Source organism: Danio aesculapii, chromosome 7 (genome assembly GCF_903798145.1).
Source record: "Danio aesculapii chromosome 7, fDanAes4.1, whole genome shotgun sequence".
NCBI classification, from domain to species: Eukaryota; Metazoa; Chordata; class Actinopteri; order Cypriniformes; family Danionidae; genus Danio; species Danio aesculapii.
In genome coordinates this window covers 51,164,288-51,187,756 of record NC_079441.1, presented here as the reverse complement: position 1 = coordinate 51,187,756, position 23,469 = coordinate 51,164,288, and the positions used below count along the sequence as shown (strand labels likewise).

Sequence of the window (23,469 nt, the reverse complement as noted above, 5' to 3'; positions counted from 1 at the left end):
CAAGCAGTCTCTGGACTTGCAGCATCAAATACATCAATATTTTATTAATTGATAAAAAATGAATCACTTTCTAGTCATCGGATATTAGGCATGTATATTGCGATCGTGATTTTCGAAAGTATTACATTGCTTTGTAAACGTTTATTATGAGTCTCCCCATACAGTTTGATAGAGCATTCCCCCATTTTTAATACGGTTTGGTAGAGTGCTTGGGTCCAGAAGCCGCTTCACGTGACGTCACACTTAACAAGCAGATAGTGACTTAATGTGAAATATAAATCCTTGTGCCTACTTACACATCGTACCAGTGCTTATATACAGCAATAATGCAGTGCTACGAGTATGATATCGCTTATATATTGTTATTCATGTATTTGGCATAATACTAACTTAAGGAATATTAGATTTCTTCAACAACTGCACATGCCTAAAAAATAATAATATTAGAAATTTGTCAGTATATGGTATGTATGAAATATGGTGTCATTATTTTAGAACGTTTTAAGGTTTGTAAGTGTAATTTTTTTAATTAAATTAAACGTTTGACTCAAACTTTAAGAATTTAAAGTGTTTAATGTCTATTGTCTATGAGTTGATATTAATATGATTTTTAAGTAGTATTAAGTCAATTAAATTAGTTAATAAAGTAACTTTTCAGACAAAGTAATCAGAAAAGTAATTTAAATACAATTTTAAGGATGTAATTAGTAATTCATAATTTTCTGGAAGTACTGTAACTTACCCAACACTAAGTACAATACCATAAACATTTGAATTTGAGGATAGGAGACCATTTCGGCTAGTGTCTGTTAGGCTTATTTTTACCCAGATGCATTCTGGGTATTATATGCATTTTCTGTTTCTTGCGCCATGGTTCTGCTCCACCTGATGACATGGGATCATTGCAGGCCCGGAAGGTCAGCTTTTTCATGCTATAGAATAGATTTGTTTATCTTTCAATACATATTTTCATGATGGAAAAAAAAATAATTTAACCTTTGTGAGTACTTTGCATTTTGTATGCATGTAGTGATAATACCACTTTTTAGAAAGATGTTTATTCATGTTTTTGAGATTCATATAATTGCTGTATGTTAGTGATTTTGTACAAAATAAATACAAGTAAATGTCTGAAATGTTATATTATAGTACAAGAGTATAGTATACTACATGTGTAACTTGGTATTTCCTGTGTTTGAGTAGATTAGCAGTATTACTCTGTTGAAATGTGCTCATAATATGATTATGAATGTTAACACAGTTAAGCCCAAATTCCAAGAATAAGTGTTTTCTGAAAATAATAGTTGGGAAAATGTGCATGTCTAATTCAAAATCTGATGATTACTGTGCTGTGTACAGCTGTATTCATATATGTGTTGAGCTCAATTTGCATTTAATTAATAATGTTTATATGCATATATGCATACAACCATTCAAAAGTTTACAGGGCTTTATATTTTGAATGAAGTCTCTTATGCACACCAAGGTTACAAATATTTGACAGTAATGCAGTAAAATCGGAAATATTGTGAAATATTACAATTTAAAATAACTCTCTGCTTTCATTCATTCATTCATTTTCCTTCGGCTTAGTCTCTGATTTATCAGAGGTCGTCACAGCAGAATGAACTGCCAACTGTTCCAACTAGCAAATGTTTTACGCAGTGGATGCCCTTCTAGCTGCAACACAGTATTGGGAAACACCCATACACACTCTCATTCTCACACACACTTTTACTCTACGGCCAATTTAGCTTATTCAATTCACCTATCGCGCATGTCTTTGGACTGTGGGGGGAAACCAGAGCACACTGAGGAATCCCATGCAAGCACAGAGGAAAACATGCAAAGTCCACACAGAAATGCTAACTGGCCCAGCCTGGACTCGAACCAGCAACCTTCTTGCTGTGAGGCGACAGTGCTAACCACTGAGCCACCATGCCACCCTAACTCTCTGCTTTCCATTTGATTAAAAATATTATTAATTAGTACTGAATATCTGTGATATTTTCAGCAGTTATTACTCGTGTCTTTGGTCTCACTTGATCCTTCAGAAATCATTTGGCTAATTTGATCAGTTAAATATATCTATGCTGAATAAAAGTATTATTATTATTATTATTATTATTATTATTATTATTATTATTATTATTATTATTATTATTATTATTATTTTAAATAAACCTTACTGACCCTGAACTTTCGAATGGTAATGTAAATGCTGTCAATTAAGTTAAGTTGTTTCTTCAGTAATGCAATCGTTTTAACATTCCTTTTAACATATCATTTAACATGTCCTCTTTTTTTAAAACTTTCATTTTCTTCTTTGCTTCTCTTATTGGACTTTTGGGAACCCGTTGACCTTTGACCCCGCTATAGGTCCCGCAGGTTAGACAACATGGTTTGATTCTCACCTGTGTCATTCAATGCACTTTCAGTTGTACTCGCATGTTTACTACTAAAGGTTGGGTAATGTTGGATGGGTAACATTCATGTGTATTTGTTTTTTTGTCCTTCCCATTTATGTTCAGGTGTTGAAATATAGGTTTGATTGCTTAGTAGCTGACTTTTGCCTTTCCCTTCTCCTACAGCATACCAAAATCTAATCAGCACACAGTATACAAAAATATACATTACAAACATGCACACAAGAGTTTACTGACAGATTGAATGATATTGACTGTGGTTTCATGATATGAGATGCATGCTGATTGTTAATGGGTTTTGAACTGTTTCATGGTAAAACTGACTTCTGTTGTGTGAATTTGAAGGTCCTCCTGGCCTCGAGGGTCCACGTGGACCTGCAGGTAGCGGAGGAGTGAAGGGTGAGAAGGGTTTGCCTGGAGTCCCTGGGACGCCTGGAGCAGCAGGACAGAAAGGAGATTATGGTCCTCCTGGCTTTCCGGTAAACATAATAAATGTCTTCTGTTTAGATGCTTTAATTAAGAAATAATCAAAGAGCATTTAAAATTATGCACATTCATGCTGGTTTTGCCGTTACACCTTGGTTGTGCATAATTGTGTAATAAGAGAGAGAGAGACATGAGAGAAGAGAAAGGAGTCATTTATTCCACTTATACTATGGTTATAACACCTCAACACATTGTTCAGAGATTGTATTTCAAGATATTTGCCATGTTTTTATCTTTAAAATATGAAAAATTTTTGTAGGAGCAATTTACAAAAATCGGCCAAATGGCAATATATGACCAAATAATGAATAAAGTTATAGTTATAGTTTTTTCTCCCAGTTTCTGTTTAACAGAGAGATGTTTTTTCAACATCTTTGTCATGATGACAGTAAATAATATTTAACTAGATATTTTTCAAGACACTTCTATACAACTTAAAGTGACATTTAAAGGCTTAACTAGGTTAACTAGGCAGGTTAGGGTAATTAGGCAAGTCATTGTATAACGATGGTTTGTTCTGTATAGGTTAATAATTTTTAAAGAGCTTAATAATTTTGACATTAAAAATCGTTTTTAAAAAAGTTTTAAACAGCTTTTATTCTAGCCGAAATAAAACAAATAAGACTTTCTCCAAAATAAAAAATATTATCAGACATACTGTGAAAATTTCCTTGCTCTGTTAAACATAATTGTTTTTGACTAGGGTTCCCCAGGAGGTCCAGGAGCAAATGGCCTGAAAGGAGATCTTGGACCTCCAGGTGCTTCTGGCTTTCCAGGTCTGTTGTTCTTTTATAGTTATTAAAGGAAACATTTACACAAATATTAAAGGGGTGGTCCAGCATGTATTTTTAAGGCTAGGTTGTGTTTATTAGATGTAAAGCAATGTGTGCTTCATTTGTGGAAAATCACATTATTTTTCATATATCTTACTTTGATTATATACAGCTACTCAGCTAACATGAAAACCACTGTCATATTTCCTAGTTCCTCCTAAAAGCCCGCCCTTAAGAGGCTCTGATTGGTCAGCTAACATAATGTGCCGTGATTTGTGGATCGGCTCCACGTCACCAGGAAAAGCGTCACGGCTCTTAATAGCATCTGCTTTGCCTCTGCTGTGTAAATACTGTCAGACAGTTTAGCTGTTAGCTGTATCAGTTTGAGCCTGAATCAGACAGAAAATGAAGAGGACACAGCTGAACCTCATGCTTGCTCTCTAAAATAAAATCTGACAAGTGTCTTTCACATATATTCGGCTAAAAGCAAGTGTAAGTAATATGAGACGTCCACATATCTTTTGTGAGCTATATATATTTTTATAATTCTCTAGAACATGATTAAAATTAAATTGTAATCTCTTCTCTCTTTGTGTCGTGTCCTTTGGAAGCCCAAATACAGAAACAGAAGAAGCTCTGTGGAAATAGCAGTGATTGGACGTCATTTAAGCTTTCTCTGCTATAACATTACAGCGCCTCTGGCCACGGCCCTTCGCTGCGCATGGTGAACGTGTTTAACCTAAAGCGATTGTGATCTCATTAACTTGAATGTATTTTTTTGTAGTCCCGAAACTTCGTTCACTGTATGCTTTGCTAAGCTAACTCTGTAAAAGCCAATGTCTCCCTTTGCAATGCATTTTTAGCATCTTACATTGAGAGATGTTGTTTATGTTTACACAGCTACATTACACATCAACTAAAGTTTAAAATATGATATCGTAGAGGACCACCCCTTTAAAATGTGAATACTGTAGTTTACTCTACAGTCATAGTGAGTGATTGGATGGTTTCTTAAACTTAAACTGTTTATTTTTATAAAGTAGACTTAGAATGGTTAAAGTAGACTGTAGAATGGGCTGTCCTCATGGGGCTAAACGAAATGTTTAAATAATTTAAATAGAAAGTCTTCATTTAACTTATAACATTTAGCTGTATTTTTGATTCACTGTCGTATTAACTGTGTCATTGTCAAAATAACAGCATACTTTGTGTGTTGAAACTTCATCAGAGTGAATTAATAAAGGATGGTGAAGCATAATTTATGAAGGCATTTATCCACATGATTTTCTGCCTGTTGTAGGATCTAAAGGACTGCCTGGTCCACCTGGTGTTTCTGGCCTCCCTGGAGCACGTGGTGAGGCTGGAGATAAAGGTGTGTCTTTTTGAAACTGAATTTTTTTTTATTCTATCGATTTCATAAAAATACATGATCTAACATTTAATTTTCTCTTCTGTTCACAGGACCTCCCGGACCCCCAGGTTATGCTCCAGAGCCTATTGTCTTGAAGGGCGAGCGTGGCCCACCAGGACCTCCTGGTATTCCAGGCGGCAGAGGTCAAGCCGGACCAACCGGATTGCAGGGTCTTCCAGGTTAGTGGTTATTAAAGAGTTCACACTAAGCTATCAAAAATTAAAAATTGCACAGGCCGGTAAAGGCTATATACAGTTGAAGTCAGAATTATTAGCCCCCCTGAATTATTAGCCCCCCTGTTTTTCCCCAATTTCTGTTTATCAGAGAGAATATTTTTTTCAACACATTTCTAAACATAATAGTTTTAATAACTCATTTCTAATAACTGATTTCTTTTATCTTTGCCATGATAACAGTAAATACTATTTGACTAGATATTGTTCAGGACACTTCTATACAGATTAAAGTGACATTTAAAGGCTTCACTAGGTTAATTAGGTTAACTAAGCAGGTTAGGGTAATTAGGCAAGTTATTTTATATCGATGGTTTGTTCTGTTGACTATCAAAAAATATAGCTTAAAGGGGCTAAATATTTTGTCCTTAAAATGTTTTTTAAAAAATTAAAAACTGCTTTTATTCTAGCCAATATAAAACAAATAAGACTTTCTCTTGGAGAAAAATATTATCAGACATACTGTGAAAATTTCCTTGCTCTGTTTAACTTAATTTGGGAAATATTTAAAAAAGAAAAAAAATCAAAGGGGGGCTAATAATTCTGACTTCAACTGTAGGTCCTGGTCTGATCTTTTTCCTGATCCTGTCTGATGTTATTTGATCTTTTAGGTTCACCTGGCAGCTCTGGAGACCCAGGACCAATGGGACCTCCAGGATTTAACGGCTCACCTGGAAGGAAGGGAGACACAGGTCCAGCTGGACAACCAGGTAATATTGAGTTTTAAGTTCAACTCTGGTCTTTTTACTGTTTTCTTTCTAATTAAAAGCTAAAGCATTGAAAGAATAACATAAACCAAACATGCACTGTAATGGAATAGTTCCCCTTAAAATCTAAATTCAGTTACTCACTTTCATGTACTAACCCATTTAAACTCACCGGCAACTATAGTTACAGAAGTTTTATAGTTGCCATTTTCCCTTTAAAAGTAATTTTCTAGGTGTTATCCATGATTAATTTCTCTATGACATGCAAGCATACAACCCTGTCAAAGATTTCAAGAAAGAAAGAAATGAATTCTTTTCTGTCACGTGATGCTCTCAGCTTCCTACCCCTAATTCCAGGATGCAAGGGTACATAAGTACAAGTACATAAATCATTGGGAATTAGGGAATTATGTGTTATTAAGTTAATAAATCTAAATTATTGTTCTTGTTTGATGTTTCTTGCTTTCATTATACCCCATCTAAACATAACAATCCTTTAACTGATATCTTTCCTTTAAAGTAGACGATACACGATTTGACAGCAAAATCCTTAGAGTAAAATTTACTTCTCCCACTGTTCCCACTTTCACAATGATAGTTATAACACTGGAATAAATAACACTGGAGCTGATTGAACAATAATGATGAATTTGTATATATATATTCTCCTCCTATCTAAATTTGACATTGTAGGGCAACATATGGGCATGTGGACATGAGGGCAACATATTTGCCCACCATCAACTATAGTTGCCACATATTCAAATATGGTTTTGTAGAAAATAATCTAAAATCTGGAGAAAATAAATGCAAAACATCTTCATATATGCCACAATTATCAAGGATACATGCATAAAACCATTTAGAAAAAATGGGCACAAATGGGTTAAACATTTTCATCATATAAAGCAATTGTTTCTCCTGGCAAGGCTTGAATTCATACTCTGAACTAATATGGATTACTTTTACAATTCTAGAGTATTTTATTTTTAATGTCTTCATTTGTATTTCAAGGATGAATCTGTGTTATCAAAATAAAATGTTATTTGGAAATAAGCAATCATAGAATTTATGCTTTTGGAGAACTTACTAACTTTAGAATTTTCTGGAGAAGAAGTAGGCAGTGTTTCCTGGTCATGACATTTGCAGAAAAGTTCTTCAACTTTTTGATAACGTGATGATGAACAAGAAGCACTTCCCACATTTTCTCCATTTCCATGTACTGGCCTCCTAATCACAAAAAAAAATTAATTATTATTTACAGGTCAGCGTGGTTACCCTGGCCCTCCAGGTCCAGATGGGGCTCCGGGACCTCCAGGTATCACCGGAACTTTGTCTGGTGCACATGGTTTTCTGATCACACGCCACAGTCAGACAATAGAAGTGCCATCGTGTCCTGATGGCACAAACCCAATCTACGATGGCTACTCTTTACTCTACGTGCAAGGCAACGAGCGGGCACATGGTCAAGATCTGGGTGAGCAAATTCCACGCATGTGCTTTTTCACGTCACTAGGGCTGGATTCAGATTACTTGTTCTGAAACTCAAAAACTCAAAAACACTGCAAAATGCTTTTCTTACTTATTTCTGTCTTGTTTCTAGTCCAAAAAAATCATAACACAAGAAGCATTTTCTAGACAAGCAAAACATATTGGGCTCTATTTTAATGATCTAGGTGCAAAGTCTAAAGCGCATGGCACAATTTCATTAAGTGCATGTCCAAATTCACTTTTGTTATTTTAAGGACGGTAAAATATGCTCTGCTTCTAGCGCAGGGTCTAACAGGGTTGAGCTTATTCTATTAATGAGTTCTGGGTGTGATTTGAGCATAAAGTGCATTAAACCAATCAGAGTCTCATCTCCCATTCCCTTTAAGAGTCAGTTGCGTCACGTCATATCACATTTGCCATTTACATTTAAACAGACCATCGACCTCTTTACTCTATCTTTAGTTTACTTTTACTCTTTACTCCTTTAATTTCATGGAGTCAGGAAATAGTGCTGTACACACTCCACTGAAGACATCCATTAGCCTACATATTTAATTTAGTTTGTTAAGCACAAAAATTTGATTCAAAACTATTTCAGTTCTAATTTCCAGCAAACGAATAAATGAACAATAATAATGAAGTCTGGTCAAAAAAGTTATATCCAAACACACGTCCTATTCTTATGTCCCATATAGTGACGCATACATCTCCAAAACCCAACCGGTGGACAAATCTAAACTTGTTTTTATTAAAACAAAAATAAATCTGCATATAATTAATAATTCTGCTAATAATAAAAACAAAATACAAATGCAAGTTGTCATGAATAAACTGAAAAAAGCCTCCCAAGATGAAGGCATGGAGGCAGTGGTTTTTATATTTATGTAGAAAATAATCATTTTTGCAACATTTTAATCCTTTAATTTTTCATCTGTAAAGATATTTGTGTATTGCTGTACATCCTGTGTGGATTAAGCAATGTGGAAGCATTTGGACATGCATAGGCGCACAACTAACGTGCTCTTCTGGACTTTAGAGCTGCTTTTAGTTGGTCAATGGCACAGTCTATTTTAGTTCCTCAAAATAGCAATGTGCCAACAATGCACCTTAACACACCTCCTTTTTAGACCGGAACACCCATGAGTCCACAAAGTGGTGCAAAGTGGTTTGCTATTTAAACGCAAAAAGTGAAAATTAGGGTTGCGCTGGTCTGAAAGTGGCAACAAAGCGCACAAAACACATTAGCGCCTTATTGCACCGGGTGTATGATACGGCCCATTATCTTGTTTTAGGATGTAATATGTCAAAGTTAAGTGAGTTTTTCTTTAAAACAAGACAAGAAAATCTACGTAAGAAAAACATTTTGTGCAGTTAAAAGATGCTTTACTGTTATCAAATAATTTTTAAATACTTCTTGTTAATGACAAAATGAATGAAGAAACATTGATTGAAAGTCATTACCTAGTAAATGCCTAAAAAATAATGAACCTCCATGCTCAAAAAAAATGCTAGGATGTTATAACTCAGTGTCAAATACGGACATAGACAGTGTTGGGTGATTTTTTAAATTAAATTAAAATAAAAAATTTTAACCCAATAGTTGGGTTTTTCAATATTGTCCCAAGGTTGGATTACAACAATCCATCATATTTTAGAGTGCAGTAGTTACTGTAATATTATATAAAAAAGATGCTCAAACACATGCATTATTAATAGCGTATGTATTGCCACAAGAACACTAAAATGCATAGTTCTGTTTAACTTTATGCTATTGTACAGAAATAAATAGCCACACACTGTAATTACACCAAAATAAGAGCATGCGGTTTAACTGTCAGTCAGAATGAAAGTTCAATGAAGTAGCTCCATGTTTGCTTTTACAGCTACAGTAGGATTTCTAATTGCTTGGTTGACCAAAAATAAGATATAAACCTAATAAAACACTAATCTTTTATTATAGACATGTAATGCCGGTTCTCTTATAAATCATGGAGAATCATTTATTTTTATATACTTCTGACATGTAGAAGGAATATTTATTTGTGTAACAAGATTTGTTATGTGCATTAGCTGTTTAATTACATTGTATGAAACATATGTTAATATTATATTATACGACTTCTGGTCTCAGTACGAAACAGTGACAACAAACACCATTAACTGAAATGAAAGACAATAGTCAACAGTTAGTGCTCCTACATGGCTTTATTTGAATGTTTCAGCATGGCATACAATAAGCAGTTGCTTATTAGAAATATAATGTCATTACACTAGGGTGTAAGACAGGGGTCTCCAACCACTGGGTCCTAAGCTAAAACCAGGCCTTTAAACAGACTTACAACATTAAATCCCTTATAAGAAGTTTAAAAGTATTTCCCAGAGACCTTCTAATAAGCACACCATCCTTCTTGGAAAACAAAACAGAAAAAAGTATTTAATTTGGAGGCTTTGGGCCCCCTGATAGTATTTCTGGGGGTCCCAAAAGTGCATGTGCCCATTAGAATCATCTAAATATCCCCCTAGTGGGCCCCTTGATTAACAGCACTAGCAGTACTTGAATATATTTCATAGGGCCCAAAATTGCTAGCAGCGCCCCTGACTGTACACCATACTGCATCTTGACTATCTTTTTCTCTATTCAAAAACCATCAGGTACGGCTGGCAGCTGTCTACGTCGTTTCAGCACAATGCCTTTCATGTTCTGCAACATCAACAATGTCTGCAACTTCGCTTCCCGTAATGATTACTCGTACTGGCTGTCCACACCGCAGCCCATGCCCATGACCATGGCACCCATCACTGGAGAGAACATCAAACCTTACATCAGCCGGTAAGAGACTGCAACACAGATGAGGAGTGTAAATCCATTTACAGGACCTGAATCCATTTTATCACCTCAATCTTGTGTATGTGTGTGTTTGTAGGTGTTCTGTGTGTGAAGCTCCAGCAATGGTGATTGCCGTACACAGTCAGACCATTCAGTTGCCAGCCTGCCCTGAAAACTGGGACACCCTCTGGATCGGTTACTCCTTCATGATGGTATGTACTGTGAATGTCTAGAAGGAACAGAATATTAGAAATGTTCAGAAATACTTCAGGTGGGTCCCAAATCACATGCTTATGCACTATTCTACCCCATTTTGTAGTATAAATAGTGTAAGTATTGTTCACACTGAAAACTCTAAAAATAATAAGTGCACTTTAATTACCCGGATGATGCACTTATTGAACCGGTAAAATAAAGTGTGTAATGTTGGACACTTCACACACTCAACGACCACAGCTTTGCTCATGTAGCAGAAGGGGCGGAGCTATTGGGCGCAGATGTTGGGTCACTTTATTTATTTTAGATTGTGAAAGCAGTGTTCTCCTATGCGAGTGATTATATCGCCTCTCGATGGTGAATGAGGATATATTCATGGCAGGTATTATTTGGTAGTTTCATCATTTATTTCGTCATTAGGGAAACAGTTTGAATTTCCGCTTAGTAAAAGAACATTAGTGTTCCATTTGTGACGACACTACATACATATACTATGCTGTTGAGTGTGTAAGTGAATCACTACATAGTGCATTAGTGTATAGTGTGCCATTTGGGATGCAGATCTTGTCTGCCAAATCAAAGTCAGTGGGGGGAAGCAACGTGCAAGCCATTTCCCAGCTAACAGGGACAGTTCTCCGAAAGTCCTGTGACATATCTTAAAGGTTGTGTAAATTTTTAGTGTGTAACATTATTAATATATTGTTTTTGGAACATTATTGTGATGTTAATAGAAAATATTTGGAACAATTCCATTCATTTAAAGTATATCTGTATAGCGCTTTTCACAATAATTATTCCAGTCAAAATTACATTACAATCAAATGATTTATGAGGTTTATGTATTGCATTTTCAATGAAGTGGTTTGTTCATTACAATAATAAAGAACAATTTGTGTGTTGTTATGTTAATAACTAATGAATTGTCCTAAAATACTGAACGTTTGGAACAATCTCAGAATATTAAAAATATATATAACTTAATGGTGGTCCCACAATGGCTCAGTGTTTAGCACTGTCACCTCACAGTAAGAAGGTTGCTGGTTCAAACCTCAGCTGTGTCTGTTGGCATTTATGTGTGGAGTTTGCATGTACTCCCCGTGTTCGCGTGGGTTTTCTCTGGGTGCTCCGGTTTCTCCCACTGTCCAAACACATGTGCAATAGCTGAATTGAATAAGCTAAATTGGCTGTAGTGTATGTGTGTGAACAAGTGTGTATGGGTGTTTCCCATCTGATTAATAAAGGGACTAAGCTGAAGGAAAATGAATGAACCTAATGTCAACATTTTTAGAACCTAAAATAGTTTGCTGGGTTTATCTTTAAAAAAAAAGTACCATAAAACGAATGACCCTTTTTAGACCACTTTGGACTGCAAGGCCATTTTCCACAACAAAATTCAGAGGCCTCGTTTAAAAACAAAGTGAAGACGGAACTAAAAAGAAAGTTCAAACACATAAGAATCATTTGTTGGTCTTATTAACACAGTGGAAGATATGTGTATTCACCAAGAACTGATGCTTCAGAACATTCAAGCTCCCTTTCTTTGTGAACACGCACTCACAACAAAATGGTTGAGTAGTTAATATCACAAATATTAAACCATTTTAACACATACTGTAGCGCACTAAAAGACTTCAGTTTTAATGTTGCCTTTAACTTATTTTCAAAAGAGTATCAATTAGTCCATTAGTATCAATCAGTCAAACATCAAACTCACATTAGACACATTTAACAACAAATAAAGAGCATTATTAATCAATATGAATGTTTTTAGGATGCAGAAATGCTGTAACTTTAAAAAAGTTTGAGATTCATAACACAGAAATTCATAATATTTATACAAAAAAAGTATTTTAAATGTAAGTTGTGTATATTGTGGGTTTAATTAATGAAAGCCTTGTACTTTTAATTTGGTTACTACATGTGACATCAAAGTGGTCTCAAACATTTTCTTTAAATGAAAACAGTACGAATCAGATATTTTTAATACGGATTCCTCCTTGTTAACACATTAATTGGGATTGATTATTGCTTCTGTGTTTCAGCACACCAGTGCAGGTGCTGAGGGTTCAGGTCAGGCTCTGGCCTCTCCGGGCTCCTGTCTGGAGGAGTTTCGCTCCGCTCCCTTCATCGAGTGCCACGGACGAGGAACCTGCAATTATTACGGCAACTCCTACAGCTTCTGGCTGGCCACTGTGGACGTGAACGAAATGTTCAGGTAATGTTTCAATCAGAAGAACACCAAAAAAAATAATTCTTAAAGGGATAGTTCACCCAAAAATGAAAATTAGGTCATTGTTTACTCACTCTTTACGCACGATTCACACGGGGCTTCAGTGTCAACACTTGACAGTGTCTGAAGTCAGGCCTGACGCGATCGTCATAGCAGTGTCAGCCAATTAATTTAATCCACAATCGGCCACTGTTTGAGCTAGGGTATTTGCATAAAGCGATTTGATTGGCCGACGCTTCCGTTGGTGCAAAAAGTTTAAAAATGTCCAACTTCAGCAGTGAGGAACTCCAAGTGGTGCCGACAGATCCACAATTTAGTTCGGCAATGCCTGATGACAAATTCAGAGTGAATGGGAAGCGTTGACGCTGATGCCCCGTGTGAATGGGCCGTTACTTGTTTCAAACTTTTATGAGTTTCTTTCATCTGTTGAACACAAAAAAAAGATATTTTGAAGAAAGCTGGAAACCTGTAACCACTGACTTCCACTGTATTTGTTTTTCCTATTATGGAAGTCAGTGGTCAATATTGGTCAGTAGTCAAGTCAAGCTTTATTGTCATTCCGCTACATGTGTGGACATACAGAGGAATGAAATGTCCTGTCTCGCAGGATTACTGTGCTACATAAATTAATTATAAATACAAACACAACGCTGGACATAAGAGCTATTTTAAATATTATGGAAGTCAATCGTAACAGGTTTTCAACATTCTTCGGAATATCTTCTTTTGTGTTCGACAGAAGAAAGAAACTCATAAAGGTTTGGAACCACCTGAGAGAGAGAGCAAATAGTGATGAAATGTAAAATTTTGGCTGAACTTTCATGCAGTGTATCTGCAATTAATATTACAAGATATGTGTTTTATTTTGGCTAGAATAAAAGCAGTTTTAATAAAAAAAAATTAAGGTCAATATTATTAGCCCCCTTACGCTGCGTTCACACCAGATGCGGAAGAAGCGTCAAGCACGAATGATTTACATGTTAAGTCAATGCAAGGGTGCGAATAGACATCCTGTGGTGCGATACGCGTGAATGAGGCAGCACGAATGACGCGATTCGCTAGTTGACTGTTTTGCGCGAATCTCTCGAGTTGGAAAAATCTGATTTTCAGCGGACCTTCACGCCACGTTAACCGATCAGGAGCTTTCTCTTGTGTGGGGCATGATTATTACGTAGCGCCTGTTGTTGCTGTATCTGTTGCTGTATCTGTAAATGCAGCAAATGGGACTTAAATCGAAATATGCTCCCTCATTTTGAGCCCCACTTTGGTCATTTTTTTCCGTAAAATGAGCTGAATAATATGCCAGTAAGTAAAATAATCTTGTTTTTAATATGAAAGACTTTCCCCACTGGCAGATAATTATTTTTTCAACTCCTAAAAAGGCACAATTCAAACATATGTGTATTTCTTCCTCTGCCCAAACAGAAAGCCGCAGTCAGAGACTCTAAAAGCTGGAAACTTGAGGACCCGCGTGAGCCGCTGTGTGGTGTGTATGAAGAGGACGTAACGTAGTGACATTCGTGCAGTCTGTTGTTGTTGTTAAGGATCAAGGACTGCTGATCACCGGTGGAGTTTCATTGGTGCGGTTTCTTCACGTTTAACTCTATGGTGCTACTGTGCAACACAGCAAAAGAAACTGAACAGAACAAATGAATTTTATTAGTCTTTATTATTATTTTTTTCAAAGAAGTACCTCAAAAGAATCATGCAGATCCAGCAAGGTGCCATGACACGACGTGCATTAGATATTTTCTCTCTCTCTTTTTCATGTTTTCCTTCAAGAAATGGTACTGTTTTTGTGAGAAGCGCTCTCACTTGTTTTGTTTTGTTGGTTGTTTTCGGGTTGAATTGTCTCCATGTTACCAAATCGGCACTTTGAACATCAAAGAGACGACATGCACTGAAGCGTTACATTAATGGGACTGCTTTATTATCTTTCCCCCCTCCCCAATCACTTTTTCTTCTTTATTGGTGGTACTAACACTGCTGTATCAGGACGTTTTTAGCATTGTGTCATTTATCTCTCTCTCTCTCTCTCTTTGTAAGTAATAAAATGTGTATATTGTGTAAAACACCTTTTTAGTATAAAACCAAATGGATCTTTTTGTTAAAGAATTTCTGGGTTCTTTGTCAGTACACTCACCCACTCACGTTTTTTATTCACATATTAGCTCCACGTTCATTTACACTGACGTTTGTACAAAGAACTTTCTTTAAATGAAACAGTATTTTATAAATATATATATATATTAAAAAGAAAGTATATATCCAGAAACTTGATTTGGCTGTAGGAGGTTTTTTTATTCACTAGTTGTCAAGCAAAGGTCAGTGTGTTCTTCATCAGTGCAGTTTTTTTTTTTCTTTCCTTCCATTTTGATTTCATTAAACCAGCAAGGAAATATCTGTGAAAATCCATCAGATACTAGTGTTATGAGTTTGTAAACCTGTCATTGGTTCTTATTTGTGTTTATATTACACCACAGTGTGGTGTACTGTGGTTTTAGAGCCACTGCGTGTCAGCAAATTGAAGCAAACCACTGTGGCGTATTATATTATAGCTATTTGATATATGTATGCATATTTTTCATTTAAAATTTGCTGACCGATCGTGGTTGAGCTCATCTAAAACTGAACTATTTTTTCTAGGTCATCATGGGGTGCAAGAATGTCTATTTCAAAATCATTTCCCACTTTTATGTTTAGTATCCAGTTGTTATGAACTTAAATGACTGAAATAAAAGAAACAAACTTTGTCTGTGTAAGGTGCCATTTTTTTTTTGTTGTTCTTTCTGGTTTTATTATGGTTTACTTATTCCAAAGGTGTTGTGTTTTCTTTGCAGTTTTTTCCTCCCATCTAAAATGTCAGGTGATGTTGCACAGAAATAGCAGATTTATGATTGTCGACCACTAGAGGGAGACCTGAGACGCAGAACACTGTCAAAGCTCTGAGCCGATGCCTTTACCCTGAGCAGACCTGCTTATACCCATCAATTTCAGTTTCTGTGCGTCGTTCACAGACAGTGAGCTTAATATTTGCTCTTTGTGTAAGAAAAATGCTGTAATGTTTAAGCGGGCCCAATTGCATCTCCCGATTATCCTAGTGCTGCTGAACTGTTTGCATTCTTTAAGACTTTCTATTTTATCAATTAGGCTACGACTGCATGAAATGATATAAAAGGGAAGTGCGTTTGGTAATGCGCGATGCGCACAAAAATCTGCGATCTGTCCCGATAAGGGTCTCTTTCATCTAATGCAGCTTTAATGGTTTAAAATTATTAAAACGAAATACTTTAATTAAGATTGTAAATGAGTCTGGCTTCTTGCCAAAACATGTTTTTAAAGCTCAAGGTAACATGTAACACGAGCCAAATGTCCCCCCTGTTACCGAACACTCTTGAAAGTTGACATGTACTTGCAAAGTTTCTTATAGTCAGTTACATGTCTGTTGAGCATATCAACAGATATTAAGCAGACAGTCTACTTATTCTCAAATGGACCATCAAAATAAAGTGTTACGAAAATAAATAGTTACTGTAATATTTACATCTTACAGCTAAAATGTCCCTCACTTTACCCTGCAATGATATTTTATAAAATGTTTTTTTATATATATAAAATACCAGAGTATACCAGAGTAAAAGGCAAGGAATATCTGAAAAAGACTTATGATTTATAGCTCATTGTAAATTTAATGTATTTCATTTAATATAAAAAGAGACTGCATTGAAATTAAACCCCGTTTTTAAACAACTTAATTTTGTCAGTTCTTTGATGCGAGTAACCAGAAAAACATGTGTAATATATGTTGATTTTATTTAATTATATGAAAAAACTATGTGAAGTTTAGTTATAAACAAGTTTCGAGAGGATCACGTGCTTATGATTGCTAGCGGCTGGATCCGCATTATCCAATTCTCAATGCACCAATCAGATGACTCCTAAGCTACTACAAATACCCTGGGTTACGTACCACCGCTATCTTCGTTTTGAAGAATCCCCCCATCCACCCCTACTCCTCCTTCTTCCTAGATGGGTGACACGGTGGCCCAGTGCTTAGCGCTGTTGCCTCACAGCAAGAATGTCTCTGGTTCTAGGCTTTACCAAACCAGCAGACATTTTTGTGCGGAGTTTGCATTTTCTCCCCGTGCTCACGTGGGTTTCCCCCGGGTTTCCCGGTTTCCTCCCACCGTCCAAAAAACATGCAACATAAGTTAATTGACTAATCCAAACCGGCACTATAGACATGCTCCTAGTAAATGGTTATCTCTCAAGAGCGATCAGTGGCTGTTCATTGGTTATTGCAGCGGGGGAGTTCTCGAGATCTACCTGAGCTCAAACTCCCTTCTCGCCTTGCAAGGGGAGGGAGCCCCGGGCTCGAGGATCTTATGAGCTCAGGGCTCTCTCCCGGGACAGCATGCCAAACAAGCTTATAATTAATCATCAGCTAAGTGTGAACTCTTGAAATAGTTAACGGGGTGGAGAGAGGAGTAACAGGGTGGACACAAAGTAACAAGGTGGACCTTACAATAAGAACTAAGGCAGCTTGTTTGCCACACCCACATTCGATTATCAATAACAAAATGATGGTTACTGAATTATCAAAAGAAAAAACAGCAGCATTTTTCAATGTCACATCTGAGAAATCACATCAATTGTCAAAAAAGCCAAATAAAATACAAGGAACATTTTAAATTTCGTACAGTACAAATAGTCAAATACTAAAAATTGCAAATAAAACTATTATTTTAAATTTGAGTTTTTATTTTGGTTTGCACCATGATGTATCATCTCTGCTTTTCTGCAGCAGGCAAGAGTGCCATTCCCTAAAAAAATTATGCACAGGATTTAAACTGATCTTTAATTGTATAAAATAAGTTATTAATAATGAATAGCAATACCATGGACGCAGTGTAATAGTTAAGCAAAATTCCTGAGAATCCTGAGAATCACGTGACTAGAGGAGAAATCTGGGGGCATTTTTATGGGGATTACAGTTAAAGTAACAGGGGGACACACGTTTATTTAAATATTTTATCAATATATTTTAATTATTTTTAGAAAATGTATTTGGTGAAATGTATTTTATGTATGAAAATACAAGATCAATGAAAAGTCTAGTATTTATTAGATTTTTTTAAGTTATATTAGTAACTGAACATGAGCAGACATGACTTGGGACATGGTAGTTCACTTGCACTGAAACTGGAGTAATTATTTTAAATTTAATTTAATTTTGAGCACTTCATTGTGTCCTATTGTGGAAATTTGATGATCCTATCAGACAAGCTTTAAGGAATTTTTTAATGGCATTTTTAAATATTCTGTACCATATAATGCCTTGGTTGCATATAATGACCCGATAGTGAAAATATTTAAAAGGTTTTGAAATATCTACTGTTCATCTACACCACAGGTGCCTAAACTTTTTCCTATAAAGGGTCTAAAAGCAGACTTGATTGAGGGCTGTGGGAAAAATATATACAAAACAGAATGTATTAAATTTGCCATGAGTAATTTTCTGAATTATTTAGTAATATTTAAAAATAAAACATATCCTATTGACTAATGCAGTATTATATTTAACATTTTATAATGAACTTATTACAGTAAAACAAACAATGCCATTTATAACACAAGTTTAATGTTGAATACAATAGTCAAGCTCACTTTGATTTGCTCGCAGATGTCTTGTGCAGTTTGCTGACAGTTTTTACAGTTTAACAGTCTAATTCATCTACAGTATTTAATTGAAACACTTAATTCCAGTTGTCTTTTTTGTAGCTCAGATATAAACAAAGAAACAAAAGGTTACGTTAATTTCGAAATGACGATCATTGTCAAAGGAATTCGCCCCAACCGCGTCCCCATCAGTCTCCTCAATTTTTCAGATGGGATGGTGGGCTAAATTAAAGGTTACCATAAGCCAACTTTAGCCATCCCTGATGATCTACACTCTGTAAAAAGTGATTAGTTGATGGCTTAAAAGTGGGTAAACCATTTGCTTTTTAAAAGTGTACATTTAAGATCATCACCATTTTCTGATTCTTCCAGTGGCATACCTGTGATAAATAATTAAATTAGACATATGCTAATACTAGGTGACACATTCTACCTATAACATCGTTATCTATCAAATAAAATTGTAATATAATTATTATATCTACACAAATTTGTCCTACACCCCGAATCAAGGAGCAGTCCAGTAGTCAAATCAAGAAAAGATTTAGTTTTAAATAACAATCTTTTCAATTTATTTATTATTGTGAGCTGTGAATTCATTTTAAGAAAACAAATGAAGATATTACATTAAGATAAAACATAGAAAATGAGATTGAGTGATATAATAAAAGATAGGGATGTCCAGATCTGATCATGTGATTGAAAATCAGGCCCGAACGGTTTCAGCGATTTCAGACTGGATCAGACTCAGATGTTACCTCTCAATCAGGACTATATATATATATATATATATATATATATATATATATATATATATATATATATATATATATATATAATATATATATATATATATATATATATATATATATATACTCATTATTTTTTGACATCCATAATTATGAGGTGGCACAGAGTTAGAGCTCTTTCTTGATGTCACATAGAAACAGCAGCACTTGTGGCATGACATCACTATATTGCAGAGATGCTATTGGTTAAATGCCGGCAAAGTAGAACACGGAAGCAGCTTAAATTGTAAAGTGCGAGTATGTCTGTGGTCTGGGGGTATTATAAAGTTAATGACGACAACATTGCCATAGCAAACTGTGAGGTATGTAAACTTGAGATTGCCTGTCGGGTCTTTTAAGTTGAGGTGCTGTTTGTTTTATACTCGATTTTTTCATATTTACTGTTGCACTAAAGTCCAGAAGTGAAGAATTGATGTTATTTATTACTTGATTGTTTAAGCTACCCCACAGAAGTGCTCTGTTTGTTAACAGAATTGTTGAATGTTAAAATAAGGTGAATTACATAAAATAATTAGGGACATCCTGGATCTGTTTCTTCACTCTTCTTTATTCTTTTTTATGTATTATAGAAGTATCGGATTGGGTTTCGGTATCGGTAGATACTCAAAATCAAATGACTTGGACTCAAGGGCCAAAAACCTGATCAGGATCATCCCTAATAAAAGACACTTTTTAAAAATGATGAAAAGTACATAGGGTGCATTTTCTGACTGTAGGGCCCTATGGCTGGAATTGCTTAGGTCCCCCAAATCACTAAATCCACCCCTGGTCAGAACAGAACTGCTGCATCTACAAAACAACACAGTGCTGCTTCCAAACGATTCATCCTTATTGAGTGTATCGTGTGAGACAGCTGATTCATAAAAACAGTTCGTAAAAGCAGTCACTTGCTTCGGTTCTGAGCAATGAGTCAAGGAAATAAATGAGTTCAAGAAAAGGAGGCACAGTGGTTAGGACTGTCGCCTCCACATTTACATTTAGTCATTTGGCAAATACACACAAGAAGTGTTAATTATACAAAGGAACTGTCAGTGCTTAGAGAATTAAGTGCTAGAGTAAGGGTTTTTTTTTATATAGAGGGAGAAGAATGTTTCTACAGGTGGTTTGTCAAGCCCACTTAAATTATTAAACTGAATCAAATTAACCTTATTAGTCCATTGAACTTATATTATGTTAAACTGACTTAAAACAGCTTGCGTAACTTATAAAGTTAAGTTAGAACATGATTAACTTAGTTTAATAATGACTTAACAATGATCTAAAAACGTATGCTGTCAGGACTAATTGATCAAATAAATTTTTTACAGTGTAATTTGTCAAGCCCACTCACCTGTTTGAGGCACATTCAGTTTGGGCTTGTCGTGTGGTGAGGCAGGGGAGAGGGGGTTCTGGTTTTGTTCACAGGGATTCAAGTGATCACAGAAGAGAAGCAAGAAGGTCACTGGTCAGAGTCCTGGTTGAGGCTGTGGAGTTTGCATGTTCTTCCTGTGTTAGCATGAGTTTCACAATCCAAATACATGTAATATAGAGTTGAAGTCAGTATTATTAGCCCCCCTGAATTATTGAGAGGGGTCTGGCTGCAGACTTGGTGTAGTGCAATCTGAGCTGCATGCAATGCTTTTTAATGGGCTCACCTAACCTCATCCCTAACCCCACCCATCACAATGATGGAACTAGCTCCATTGAGTGCATTGTGTCTGACATTGCATCACTGAGAGATGCAATCTCAGCTTGCGTCATAAAGGCTGCATCCAGATACTATTGGAATTATTCGCCCCCCTGTTTATTTTTTCTCCCAATTTCTGTTTAACGGAGAGATTTTTTAACACATTTCTAAACATAATAGTTTTAATAACTCATTTCTAATAACTGATTTATTTTATCTTTGCCATGATGACAGTAAATAATATTTGACTAGATATTTTTCAAGATTAAAGTGACATTTAAAGGCTTCACTAGGTTAATTAGGTTTACTATGCAGGTTAGGGTAATTAGGCAAGTTATTGTATAATGATGGTTTGTTCTGTAGACTATCGAAAAAAAATCTAGCTTAAAGGGGCTAATAATTTTGACCTTAAATATTTTTTAAATAATTAAAAACTGCTTTTAATTTTAGCCGAAATAAAATAAAAAAGACTTTCTCCAGAAGAAAAAATATTATCAGACATACTGTGAACATTTCCTTGCTCTGTTAAACATAATTTGGAAAATATTTAAAAGAGAAAAACAAATTCAAAGTGGGGCTAATAATTCTGACTTCAACTGTAGATCAGTTGAATAAACCAAATCGCCCGTAGTGTATGAGTGTGTGTGAGTTAGACAGTGTGTATCATAGCACTGGGTGTTTAGTGCTGGGTTGTGGCTGGAAGGGTGTCTGCCGAATAAAACATGCCAGAGTAATTGGCAGTTCATTCCACAGTGGTGACCCCCAATAAATCAGTCACTAGTGAGGTCAAATATTTATTAAGGGTAAACAAATGCATGAATAAAAAGATTATGTACAGATGACAACGTGTTCCCTGTTCACAACATACAGTGCATCAGGAAAGTATCGATAGGACTTCACTTTTCCACATTTTTTATGTTACAGCCTTATTCCAAAATGGATTAAATTCATTTATTTCCTCAAAATTCTACACACAAGACCCCATAATGACAATGTGAAAAAAGATTTTTTAAATTGTTGCAAATTTATTAAAAATAAAAAATGTACATCAGTATTCACAGCCTTTGCTCAATACTTTGTTGATGCACATTTGGCAGCAATTACAGCTTCAAGTCTGTTTAAATATGATGCCACAAGCTTGGCACACCTGTCTTTGGGAATTTTTGCCCATTCCTCTTTGCAGTACCTCTCAAGCTCTATCAGGTTGGATGGGAAGCGTTGTACAGCCATTTTTAGATCTCTCCAGAGATGTTTAATGGGATTTAGGTCTAGGTTTTCATTCAGGATGTCTCTGTACATTGCTGCATTCTTCGTTCCCTCTATCCTGACTAGTCTTCCAGTTCCTGCTGCTGAAAAACATCCCCACAGTATGATGCTGCCACCACCATGCTTTACTGGATTACCAGGTATTGCCTGGTGATGAGCGGTGCCTGGTTTTCTCAAAACGTAACGCCTGGCATTCACTCCAAAGAGTTCAATTTTAGTCTCATCAGACCAGAGAATTTTGTTTCTTATGGTCTGAGAGTCCTTCAGATGCCTTTTGGCAAATTCCAGGCGGAGAGTGGCTTCTGTCTGGCCACTCTACCATACAGGCCTGATTGGTGGATTGCTGCACAGATGGTTGTCCTTCTGTAAGGTTCTCCTCTCTCCACAGAAGAACGGTGGAGCTCAGACAGAGTGACCATCGGGTTATTGACCACTTCCTATACTAAGGCCCATCTCCCCCTTAGATAGCCGGCCAGCTCTAGGAAGAGTCCTGGTGGTTCTAAACATCTTCCACTTACGGATGATGGAGGCCACTGTGCTCATTGGAACTTTCAGAGCAGCAGAAGTTTTTCTGTAACCTTCCCCAACCTTGTGCCTCGAGACAATTCTGTCTCAGTGAACCATAGATAATTCCTTTGTCTTCATGCTTGGTTTGTGCTTTGACATGCACTATCAACCCTGAGACCACATCTATACAGGTGTATGCCTTTTCAAATCATGTCCAATCAACTGAATTTACCACAGGTGAACTCCAGTTAAGCTGTTGAAACATCTCAAAAATAATCTGTGGAAACAGAATGTACCTGAGCTCAATTTAGAGCATCACGGCAAAGGCTGTTAATACTTATGTACATGTGATTTTTCAGGTTTTTTATTTTTAATAAATGTGTAACAATTTCCCCCCAAAAAATTCACATTGTCATTATGGGGTATTGTATGTAGAATTTTGAGGAAATAAATAAATTTAATCTATTTTGAAATAAGGCTGTAACAAAAAAATGTGGAAAAAGTAAAGCGCTATCAATATTTTCCGGATGCACTGTTGATAAGATGCATGATGGGTCACCCAATCATTGCACCAGACTGTTTTCATTCATTCATTTATTATACTTTGGCTCAGTCCCTTTATTAATCTGGGGTGGGAACCGCCAACTTATCCAGCATATGTTTTATGAAGCGGATGCCCTTCCAGCCGCAACCCAAAACTGGGAAATACCCATACACACTCATTCACACACATACACTATGA

The 23,469-nt window shown here is 35.9% G+C and overlaps 1 protein-coding gene across 1 annotated transcript in view; it reads left to right on the top strand.

The window, feature by feature from the left end:
- col4a5 (collagen, type IV, alpha 5 (Alport syndrome)) overlaps nucleotides 1-15,552 on the top strand; it is a 98,171-nt gene extending 82,619 nt beyond the window's left edge. Inside the window, exons 40-49 of the mRNA XM_056462131.1 lie at nucleotides 2,772-2,905; nucleotides 3,616-3,688; nucleotides 4,986-5,057; nucleotides 5,147-5,275; nucleotides 5,941-6,039; nucleotides 7,301-7,513; nucleotides 10,180-10,357; nucleotides 10,452-10,566; nucleotides 12,613-12,785; nucleotides 14,226-15,552. Of these exons, the coding sequence (XP_056318106.1) occupies nucleotides 2,772-2,905; nucleotides 3,616-3,688; nucleotides 4,986-5,057; nucleotides 5,147-5,275; nucleotides 5,941-6,039; nucleotides 7,301-7,513; nucleotides 10,180-10,357; nucleotides 10,452-10,566; nucleotides 12,613-12,785; nucleotides 14,226-14,307 (1,268 nt within the window). The 3' untranslated portion in view covers nucleotides 14,308-15,552. The remainder of the gene's footprint in view (nucleotides 1-2,771; nucleotides 2,906-3,615; nucleotides 3,689-4,985; nucleotides 5,058-5,146; nucleotides 5,276-5,940; nucleotides 6,040-7,300; nucleotides 7,514-10,179; nucleotides 10,358-10,451; nucleotides 10,567-12,612; nucleotides 12,786-14,225) is intronic.
- Nucleotides 15,553-23,469: the final 7,917 nt, after the last annotated feature.